The sequence below is a fragment of the Ruditapes philippinarum genome, unplaced genomic scaffold (assembly GCF_026571515.1).
Source record: "Ruditapes philippinarum isolate M1 unplaced genomic scaffold, ASM2657151v2 ctg458_1_1_1_1, whole genome shotgun sequence".
In the NCBI taxonomy this organism is placed as follows: Eukaryota; Metazoa; Mollusca; class Bivalvia; order Venerida; family Veneridae; genus Ruditapes; species Ruditapes philippinarum.
This window is the reverse complement of record NW_026857740.1, coordinates 45,721-57,264: the sequence shown is the minus strand read 5'-3', so window position 1 is coordinate 57,264 and position 11,544 is coordinate 45,721. Positions and strand designations below refer to the sequence as shown.

General features: G+C 34.8%; 2 protein-coding genes across 2 annotated transcripts; both read left to right on the top strand.

Moving 5' to 3' along the window:
- Positions 1-1,273: 1,273 nt before the first annotated feature.
- Positions 1,274-2,452, top strand: LOC132750789 (serine protease 48-like). Its single transcript, XM_060740831.1, has 3 exons — positions 1,274-1,399; positions 1,655-1,764; positions 2,333-2,452. The coding sequence occupies exons 1-3, from the start codon at positions 1,357-1,359 to the stop codon at positions 2,450-2,452; spliced, it is 273 nt and encodes a 90-aa protein (XP_060596814.1). The 5' UTR covers positions 1,274-1,356.
- A 1,059-nt stretch (positions 2,453-3,511) lies between these two features.
- Positions 3,512-7,138, top strand: LOC132750794 (trypsin alpha-3-like). The gene is made up of 5 exons (XM_060740834.1): positions 3,512-3,667; positions 5,417-5,539; positions 6,119-6,255; positions 6,488-6,542; positions 6,939-7,138. The coding sequence occupies exons 1-5, from the start codon at positions 3,559-3,561 to the stop codon at positions 7,034-7,036; spliced, it is 522 nt and encodes a 173-aa protein (XP_060596817.1). The 5' UTR covers positions 3,512-3,558; the 3' UTR covers positions 7,037-7,138.
- Positions 7,139-11,544: the final 4,406 nt, after the last annotated feature.

Below are 11,544 nucleotides of genomic sequence, written 5' to 3'. Positions count from 1 at the left end.
CGCCAAAACGATCTTCCATATGTACCTCATCATTTTTAAAAACATATTTACATCAAATAATTGTACAAAAGACAATATAATATTATAAAATATAGTATTAAATAGTTATAAATGCAATGACAAAATAAACATAAATGTTAACCATAATGAAAATTTCAGTAAACATAATTATATTAACATAATACTATGGTACTGTTTTAACAAGGGTACTTCCACTTTACGTAAGCTTTTTTGAAATTTCCAGTACTTTCAGACTGGCGTACATAGAATAATTTGCCCCTCATCGCAGATGGTTTAAATTCTATCAAAAACAGACACGGATTTTTTCTAATGCTAGAAAACTATCCGGCTAACTTATGGAGTATAGATGGTTCTGCTGAGGCACTTCACATATTACATAGACCATTTCTCTAATCTCTTGCGCCAAAAACATTGGAAAGTCGAGAGATGTTATTTAAATCGCAGCGATTGATAACCTAAACAACAGACTTATCTGTAATGTCCTTTCGTACGTAACCCTTAAAATTTACTGTTATATTGTGACCACAAGTTGATTAATTATGTCTCCTGCATTAAAACAAATTTAAGACCTTGTATTAGTAATTTAAAAAATATGGAACGTTAACATCATTTTAATTAAGAACAAATAGTGGCATTGTTAAATAAAGTAACAATCAGGTTCAAATATTTTTCCAATTCAGAAATGGTGACAAAAATACAAAAATCCAACTCAAATTTGCGGATACTATTGTACGACTATCACAAATTTTGGTCAGGTTAATAGCCTTCTTAGGTAATACATTCAGGTAAAATAGTGTTACAGTTTCTTTTCAATGTTTATAATTGTTCACATCTATATGTTCACTTTGTACATTTTTGTAGCATATACATATATGTGTAAAAGGTCAGGGCATCCCCTTCCCTGCACCCCGCCTCCATCATTGCTCTAGTGTTTCGTACTATAGCTCGAGCGGACACAACCTTCCAGCTACCACCCAACAACAAGAACCAAATTTCACAGCATAAAAAACAACAACAAATAAAAACAACAACACTTAAATGTTCATGACTAATGAATCAATGATTTACATTATGTTACGTTACAAAATCATAAACTTAATATTATGAAATTTAGCAATGTGCATTAACTGGGCCCTATCTTTACCTAAGGACAAAGCATCTCGTCAGAGAAAGACTAAAACTAAAATTATTATACTAATTTACAAAATAGTGCTAGTTCCTAAATGATATCCTATTGGTTGAAATATAACATTTCAAAATATTTGTGGGGGTGAACGAAATAAGTGTCATATATATAAAGCGGAGCGTGGCAAGATTGCCTTAGTAGTTTTCAAAATGACGGAACTAGTTTTAGGCTGCTTGATTTCTCTCTTATGTTGTGAGTAACATGCATTAAGAAATGCTTAACAGTTCGTTGCTCTATGTATTAAACTTGAAGTAAGACTTTGCGTTAAGAACAGAGCAATTAAATTGTAATCTTAATTATGAATATGCATGTATCACAGAGACACATAACAACTTTTTATATACCAGTAAATTTTGATTAGTTTTTTTTTTTTTTTTTTTTTTTTTGGTAATAGATATAAAAGTTTGTTTCAGTAGACTTAAATAGTTACGTTTTTTAAACTAACAGCTGCATTGGTACAAAGCTGTGGTCAGTCAGCATTAAGTACAACCCCTAGTATAGCAGCGTCGTATATTGTTGGTGGTCGAGATGCAAATCCAGGTGATTTTCCGTGGCAGGTAAATATATATTAATTTTAATATAATTTAATCTTAAACTGCATTAAAACACGAGTTTTGTTAAAAATTCAGATACGCTTATAAATTGACTTAAGACTTGTGAGATATTACTACAAACATGAACGATGTACATATGCTTTTATCATGTTTATAGCATGTAAACTTTGTTGAATAAAGACACCGCTAGAACTACAGCATTAAAACATCGTACCAGTAAGGTTGATCAACCGGAAGAGCGTTAGGTTTATGCACCACGCATTCTGAAAGCGCATTACGACTCTATATCTAACGGCATAGCCATCCTAATTAAATGAAGAGATCTTGGCAACTTCTTGATGTGTAACAAATGGAGGGGCACACGTCTCTTCCGCCCCCCTTCCTGCAAAAAAGGTTCAGTAATAGGCAATAGGTGCTTTTAAATTGATTACATGACATGGCGCAGATTTATTATTTAGTATAAACTTGCAAGACATGTTACAGTGAATTTCATTATCAAATGTGAAGATGTGTTCGACAGTTGGTATATGGCGTACATATGTGATTAAAGTAATACATCTCCATTATTTAGGTAGGCATAGTAGAAAATGGATATCTAATTTGTGGAGGCACCTACGTGACTGGTAACAATGGACAAGTTGAAGTTATAACAGCAGCTCATTGTGTTGAGTATGTATTACTCTCATCCTAACCATAATATGTTCAGTTCTTTGTTATAAAAAATTGGTATGCTCATTCTTATGATGGCTGATTTGGTACATTGCGTGTTGCATTTTCGATAGCGACAACACAACCTATATGGTTATCGCCTTGTCGTCTTGTCGATAGCGACAACACGGCGTTGTCACGCTGTCGGCTTGTCGTCCTGTCTCTAGCGTTGTCATGTGGCGCGTTGTCGCGATGTCGCCCTGTCGATTTGAACGGAGCGACAATGTGACATCGCGACAACACGCCGCACGACAACGTGCCGTTTGGCGTACATCGTTAGCGACAGGACGACAAGACGAAATTGAGAAAATCAGAATTTCCAAAGAAATGTCAAGTGCAAACTACCGTCCACGCCCCCTAGCACCGGCTTAAGCAAAATTCAACATTTAAACATGAAATGGTATAATTTGAATTTAGGAACATCCACAGATGTGGTCATACGGCGGTTATCATGGAACCTTCAATGTGACACTTTCGTGCCATTCCATGAAAAGCGGCGTATGGTCCCCAGTAATAGAAAGCGCGTGCCCTAAACGAGAAAACAATGGGCGTAACTAAACAAAATGGAATTTTGAAAGGAGATCAGAGGTTGTGAATAAAGTCCGACAACGCGCCATTTGGTGCTTTCTCCTGTTGTCACTAGCGCCAACACGACGCACAAAAGCGTTCCAAAGCAGCCACCATATGAAACTGAAATCGTAGAAACGTTAATTATGGTGGCTGATTTGGAACGCTTTTGTGCGACAACACGACAAAGTGTCAAACGTCGCTCGGTTTAAATCGAAGGATTGGCTTTTAAGCCGAGCGACAGGGCGACTTCGCGACAACGCGCCTCATGCCAACGCGACGTTTGGTGTGCTTCGCTAGAGACAGGACGACAGTGCGACGACGCGCCGTTTGGCACTTTGTCATGTTTTCGCTAGCGACAAGACGAAAAGGCGATAACGATATAGGTTGTTTTGTCGCTATCGACAACGCAACACCTGGCTGTTCACCCGGTTTATATTGACACAGAACATGATTAATGATAATTTCCTTTTATCATTATTTAGAGATAAGCAGGCGAGCAGCTATTCAGTTGTTTTTGGAATGCATAAAACCACGAACAGTACAGGCAGGAAAATATTTGATGCATCTTCTATTATCAAACATAATCAATACAACAGTCGGACCTTTTCGAATGACATCGCTATAATCAGTAAGTGTTTATATATAACTCACTTTTTTATTTTTGCAGAATATTTAAATGGAAATATTGCTAGCGGAATTGCCCACACTTAAAACACTGTTTTGTCTCGAATTGTGTTGTATTTCACAGCATTGAAACTACATTCATTGATTTAATCCGAAAGAATTTTTTAATATTATTCCTTAAACATTGTTATTTCAAAAGTAGAAGACTTACAGGCCAACATAAGTAAAACAGCATGTCAAAACAAACGAACAACATAAAAAACAACAATGATAGCGTCAATACTGTTGAACAAATACCATGGACATAGGCGGTTTCTATCTTACATTTAGAAATTATAAACCCGTAGTTTACCCTTTTGCGCTATATAACGTACATTGTAGTCAAATTAAATTATATAACACCTTACTGTCTACATCTCACAGAACTTACTGTACCGAAAATCTAGCCTATCGAAGATTAAATTAATATTGTGTGCATGGACCGGATAAACAGTTTTGTCGTAGGCCTGTCGCATCAAAACGACAAAACATGTGTTAAATAGCCGATAAACACCGCTCAGATCGACATTATTTCAATTCTAACGATCACTTATTTTTCACCATCGTACTATCGCGATTTCACCAGTTGTCATCATCGTACCACCGCGTTTTCACCATCGTACCACCGTGTTTTCATCATCGTGCCATCGCGTTTTCATCATCGTACCACCGTGTTTTCATCATCGTGCCATCGCGTTTTCATCATCGTACCACCGTGTTTTCATCATCGTGTCATCGCGTTTTCATCATCGTACCACCGTGTTTTCATCATCGTGCCATCGCGTTTTCATCATCGTACCATCGTGCATCGCGGGTACAGACTAAATAAAAAAATCGCGATTGTCCAAACGGAACACCGTAAGTTATTGTGATATTTTTCTCATGGTTCCCACATTCTGACCCAGCATCTAATCTAACTGAGCTAGAGCGTCAAAATATGTTGACAAGCACGAAATGGTAAAGTAAATCAAGTATTTTTGTTGGCTTTATGTGTTGACCACATACAATAAAGTCTATTATTTCTATATTCATGGCTGAACGGCGATTCCAAGCAGTTTTGGAAATGCTAATACGTGTAACATTTTGGTGTCTGTCATGATTTTATAGACCTCTTTACAATACGATTTTTCCGTATTAACGAATGTTGCATTTCGCGTCGGATGATGGAAAGTGTGCTATTTCGCTATCCACTAGCCATCTTAATTTTTCAATATTTTGAAAAATTATGTATATATATTTATGTGATTTAAATTGTCCTATTTAACATCAATGGGATAAAGGATAAAATCAGGTTAAATGAAAACTTAAAATGCATTTTCACATGTTCAGACTGATAATTAATTAACCTCGATTTTATATATTATTAAAATTTCTTTAGTTGTTATATGTTAATTATAACTAAGTTGACCTCTTTATTTGCAACATGTTATAGATATATTTCCACAGTCTTTAAAACAATGTCAATGTCAGGTCCGTGATAGACAATGGTAATGTGTAGAAGTTCCAGAAAAGGAGTCCGGCGTACAGATACGATTCTCGGGCGTAATTTACGGCCGTACGCCCATTAACGGAAGCCCTGAAGGACAGAGAAATATATAACGATAATTCAAAATAAACCTTTTAAAAATTTGTATTATAAATCATTTACACATGCCATTGTTGCTGATATATGGAAGTTACATATTAATTAGTTTGCTCTGTTCATATTTTGCAGAGTTCAATGGAAAACTTCCTTTCGATTTGATTGAAACGTTTGCATCACCGGCATGTCTTCCAAGCAGAGACTATCTTGACAATGAAAATGCCGTCGTATCTGGATGGGGAACTACAAGTGAAGGTTGGATGTTTAATTAATTAATCATTTTCTGTTGAATTTATGCAAGGAATTTAACCTGCTTTGAATTTGGAACAGTCCATTTAATAAAGGGATTTCAATAATGTAATACAAAATATGGAGCTACTAACAACATAGAGCACGACCAGACTTCAAGTTCAGTCTGGCTTGGGTATATTGTTTGATAAATATAAAGGCAAAATACATGCAAAGGGAAGTAAATGCGTAAAGTTAAAATACTGAAGTTTAATCGGAGTTACTGGAAATAGTTAGAGGTGAAAATTCTGACATTAACGCTATGTTATCGTTAGCAACACTGAGCAATTTGGCTAAAAATATGTACCTCGATTCTTTAAAAAGGGATTTAGAAACATTAAAAAATGTTGTATCCGGGTGGGGTACCACAAGTGAAGGTAGAAATGTATATAACTTAGTGTATATCATAAGTTAATTAAAAAACTAAAAACAAAAAACATGTGCTTAAACGATAAAATTTACATTTAGTACATGTATACTACTGCAGACATGATTAATTTGTATTTTGGCTTCATCTTTTCTAACATTTGTGTTTTCTTTTCCAAGGTGGATCATCTTCATCGACGCTAAAGTATGTCTGGAAAACAGCCATGAGCAAAATCCGATGTGAACAAACAAACAATGGAGGTCATTTAGACAAAACCATGATGTGTGCTGAAGAAGCCGGCAAAGACGCTTGTCAGGTTGCGTGGAATTCTTACTCAATTTTTTTTCTGTTACAATTACAACATCAGCAGAGATCGGTTTAGAGAAGAGATACATCAACAAGATTTCTAAATCCTCTATTTTTTTGTATTCCTATGTATTCTATATTTTACTCAGCAAAGTAGAATGCATATACATACGTGTATGTAAATGAAATATACTTTGAAAACAATCCAAACGTCGAAAAAGTGATGTTTCTATATATTTTAGGGAGATTCCGGTGGACCACTTGTCGCCAATAGAAATAATGCATGGGAACTTGTAGGTATGGCTGCTGTTTTTGTTGATATTATATAACAGCCTCAATCATTTGATGAACAGAAATATAACAACAAAACGAAGCAACTACAAATAAAATCTGGGAAGGACTTAATGTAATGTAATGTTGTTAACACTGTTGCCCAACTCATATGCTTTTGTTTTATTGTATATATGCATGTATTGTCAGTCAAATATGGTTAAACTATAGCAAATTATAACACAGTCAGGTAGTACTACAGGAACATACACCGACATTTGTTTCACATATGCCTACCAGCATTTCAAATTATGTCTGTCATAAAAAGTTGTTTAAAATATACTCGTGTACCTACTCTGCATTACTGGTCTCCTTCCAAAGTCATCTATAGAATTTTATAAATGATTTAAACGTATTTTGCAGGTGTTGTCAGCTGGGGATTTGGCTGCGCAAGAGAAAACAGCCCTGGAGTTTATGCAGATGCTTGGTACTTTAGCAGCTGGTTGGCGCAAAATTTGTAACTTAATTAATTAGTGTTGTTTGTTATGGTTTTGAGATGGAAATTTTGTTATTTGTTATACTTCAAATCTGTATCTCTGAATAAAGTTAAAATAAAGTTTTAATTGTAGACAAACTTTTTTATGTTTATTAATAACAAGTAAGCATGAACCTACGAAAATTTGCCCAAATGCATAAAAATGTGCATGTGCAGGTCTACATTCGAAAAAAAAACTTTCGATTTTTTATATTGATTCAGCATTCTTTCACGTGTTCGTGTAACTTATTTTGAGAGCGTCATTAAAACATGCATAAAGGTGAAGAATCACAAAAATAAAATGAAACTGGTCAGTGGTCCTAGTCATTTCTGCTATGATTAGTAACACAATTCTTATAAAGATATCCACGGCATCTACATACGGGCAAATATTTTTACTCTTAAAATGCAAAAAGTAATATTGCCACGTATATTGCCAGTTATACGAGGTATGATCAAAAGGTCCTCGGCCCGATCTACTTCTAGCCACTACACCGACATTTACACACGATACGTCGATACCGATATCTTATTGAGTTACATGCGGTTCTACACAGATTGAGTCATATAAAATACACTTTGATCAGTAGAGGGGTGTGCATGTCATTTAGACCAAATGGAGAAAGTTAAAACCACAGCCGTCATTAAGTACCTCTGTAGGAAAGGTATGTCCCTCAAGGAAATCAATGAAGACTTCATGCATACACTTTGGAATGAGTCCCCTTCCTATAGCACTGTGAAAAAATGGGCTACTGGATTTAAGAGGGGCTGGAAGAGCATTGAAGATGCTACTATGTACAGCTATGAGATTTGAACAATGTGCACAGATTAAGATGTAAATTGAACTTTAATATCAGCTGGCAATGTTCAATTGTAAAGAAACTCCATAGCTTTTATAGTTTAGGAGAAATGATCCGAACAAAAATAAAGTATGAAAATTAACATATGGCAATAACAAAAAAAAGAGAAGTGTAGAGTAAATATTCTTAAGCACTGTACTTCGGGTCATTGAAAGAAACATGCATACTATAAGTATGGAGTCAATATGACCTTTAGTGACCGAGACAGTCCTAAGGGGACGCCGCCGACGCAAGTAACCCCAATATGTCGACTTTTTCAAGGCAACACAAAGTCCTTTACTCAGGTCCTTAACCCAAAGGACATTGTGGTGGGTGACTGTCAAATGATACCTTTAGTCGCTGCGCAGTTAATCTTGCATGAGGTTGTTTTAAAGATTTTAATATCATTCAGCCAAGATATATGCCATAATGATGGATCTTGCTAATAGACTTTCAATTATGATCATAAAGATGTTAAATTTCAAGTGAATACCTTTTGTAGTTGTGCATACTGAATTTTCAGTTCATATATGGATATGTTTAGAGTTAAAGGACTTGAACAATGGTCTATATTATCAATCCATAATACATGCAGTTTCAAGTGTATAACAAAATTGGTATTGCTTGCAGAACCTTTAACCTTTATACAATTCATTTTAAAGGAGCTCCACCGAGGTTCAAAAGCCTAAAAAATAAAATCTGAAATTATCACATAGAACAGTTGGGGCACTTAAAACAGAAAGATAATGCAGAAGATAAAAAATTCTTTCAGAAATAAAATGACAATCTATTTTTGTGCTATTATATGTCTGATTTGAGTGAAAAGCATTGCAACGTTTTTTCAATTTTGGGTCAATTTTCACAATTAGAATAAATATTCTGGAAAATTGGAGTGACTGAATGATCTCAAATTTTGCACACAAGTTATTGGTGTAGACCTACATGAAAATGAACATTTATCTTGAAAAAACTTTTCGAGTCCCTTCATGTCAAAAAACCTCAGTGAAGTCACTATAAGACACCATATTTAAGTTTCAAGTGAATGCATTTAGTGGTTAATGAGATAAATAATCCTTGACCAAGAGATAATACAGTATTAAGTCAAACTATTCATCTTGTCTAGCTAAAAATGGTATAGTGGCCAAAATGAAATTAGACAGTGTTCAAGCTAAAAGATAAAGCAAAATTCAATTCATTTGATAATTACCTGGATGACTTGCTTTATTATCCATGATAGATAATAAACCACCATCAACTTAATCTATATCAATTTGTAATATTTATACAACAAGCATTTATCATAGTATTGCAAGCAATCCAAAAGTCCCCTGCCGGCTAGAACCCCATGAACATTCTGAAGGACAATTGGCCACTCAAATTCAATTATGCCATTGAATGAATGACATGACATGAATGAACTGATACCTTTTGAGATTTTAGTTTGTATCATTAAGTATCCCTACATAGTAAGAAAATTATTCTTTTACAACAGATAATCAAAAGATCCAATTTTCTCAGGATGAATATGTATAACTAATGTTTCAATTTTTCTCTATTTTAAAATTGTTGGAAAAGTTCAAAGTTCTTAAAAAGTGATCTAAAGAAACAGTTTTTAGAAATAGACAGACAGTCTGAAAGACACATTGAAGGTAAGTCTTAAAACATCTCTGGTTGTTACCAAAATATTACATTTCTAAGAGCAACAATCTTAATCAGGAGATAATGAAAATTGCTGTACATGATTTGAGAGTAACAAAGCACAATTGTTTTAATTCATTAGTCAATTATATTTATGGCCTCTTCAACCCTGGTGAATATTGGGAACTTTGACTTTTGGATTATTAAACTTCAGGAAAAGACAGTACCTTGAGGAGACAGCCAGAAGATAAAGTCCCAGAACTGTGAATTGGACATAAATGCTAAAAAATCATACATGTACTTCATGTACTTAGCCAGGCAAGAGAAAACTGGGCTGGCATCTCCCACTTTTTATCATCCTTCCCCTGAGATGTGAGAGGTGTGGTTTCATTTAACTGGGTCATAATTTATCAGGATACTTATTCAATGATCAGAGTCAGGGGCATGTAACTGGCCAACATCTCATTTTCTCAGTGTACATGTAAAATTCTGAATCATTACCACTCACTATTAAGGTATTTGAGCCGCGTCAGGACAAAACCAACATAGTGCGTTTGCCACCAGCATGGATCCGTCCAGCCTGCGCATCCGCGCAGTCTGATCAGGATCCATGTTGTTCACTTAAAGACCGTTTAGCAAGTAAACAAACTGATAGCGAACAGCATGGATCCTGATCAGACTGCAGGATGCTGGTCTGGATCCATGCTGGTCGCAAACACATTATGTTGCTTTTGTCGTGACGCGGCTCATTTATGTACCATTTAGCTAAAACATTGAACACATGAAAACTTTTCATCATTTAATTTTTCAACAATGTATATCAATACAATACAATACAAACCACAAGATAACTAACTTTCATTTCTATTTCTGTAAAACTTCATATAAAACATCAAAAATTTAATTCAAGAGATGTCCAATCACATAAGTTTTTATTTTCCAAATGATATACTTTATTAATGATCCAAAACGTTTATAAATTTCTCATATACAAATGTTGGATGGTCCTCTAAGAAACTGCTTTATAATTGATATTGGAATGCATCCCTTTCAATCTGGTCATCAAATTTTCTAACCTGTAACAGAGGAAAAGCATATAATGAAACAATATATGTGTTAACAACACAAAAGGCTATTCATATTACAAAATAAGATTTCAAAATATATCAAAGAAATGTGTGATCTGGTCCTTTAACAAACTAACAATGTATATTTCAAACAATTATATATATTACAAAGGTATTAACGAACTGAATAGAACAATAATAATAACGGCATATTCTTAACATGTACATGCTTAATTAATGATATCACAAAAAAAGTATTAAATTCAATTTTTCTGATGTATAACTATCCACTTATGAAGTACTATATACATAACATCTTAAATTTGTGCAGTTTGGTTTCAGGCGCTGTGCATGTCCATAGCAAGGTGGTTAAGGTCACTGACTTCAAATTATTTGCCCCTCACTTCTGCAGGTTCGAATCCTGTCAGGAACTTCAGGTACTTTCCCCAGAATCTGTCCTGCAAGCTTCAAACTCTTATGTTTCTATTGAAATAATGCATGGACAAGCATGTGCGTTCTTCATCCACCATTAAAGCTTGCAAAAGGTCCAAGACTTTTATACATAACAAAAAACAATAACAAAGGGCAATAACTCAAAAATTATGCAGGGTAGAGTTATCGTTCTTGTGCAATGCACTCCTCCTCAATGAGGTCTATCCACCTATGAAGTTTCAAGTTGATTACTCAAATACTTTTAGAGATATGCTCTGGACAAAAATGTCGGACGGACGGAGACTATTTCTATATCCCCCCGCCGCCTTTCGGCGGGGGATAATAATGAATGCAAATTGCCCTAAATCTTATCCCTATATATAACAGTCACAGAGCTTTTCCCTTTCAGAGGGACCAGTGACATGATATACCTTTAATTTTAGACTTTCCTAAACATTACTCGTATTTGTAACAAGTACATGTAAATAACATATCTGCAGACATCTTGATTTTTGAAG

Excerpts from the sequence above, each read along its gene's own strand:
- LOC132750789 (XM_060740831.1), top strand. The coding sequence starts at position 1,357 with ATGACGGAACTAGTTTTAGGCTGCTTGATTTCTCTCTTATGTT. Across the intron at positions 1,400-1,654 it reads CTTGATTTCTCTCTTATGTT|CTGCATTGGTACAAAGCTGT; the intron begins GTGAGTAACATG and ends TTAAACTAACAG. Across the intron at positions 1,765-2,332 it reads CAGGTGATTTTCCGTGGCAG|GTAGGCATAGTAGAAAATGG; the intron begins GTAAATATATAT and ends TCCATTATTTAG.
- LOC132750794 (XM_060740834.1), top strand. The coding sequence starts at position 3,559 with ATGCATAAAACCACGAACAGTACAGGCAGGAAAATATTTGATGCATCT. Across the intron at positions 5,540-6,118 it reads ATGGGGAACTACAAGTGAAG|GTGGATCATCTTCATCGACG; the intron begins GTTGGATGTTTA and ends TTCTTTTCCAAG. Across the intron at positions 6,543-6,938 it reads TAATGCATGGGAACTTGTAG|GTGTTGTCAGCTGGGGATTT; the intron begins GTATGGCTGCTG and ends CGTATTTTGCAG.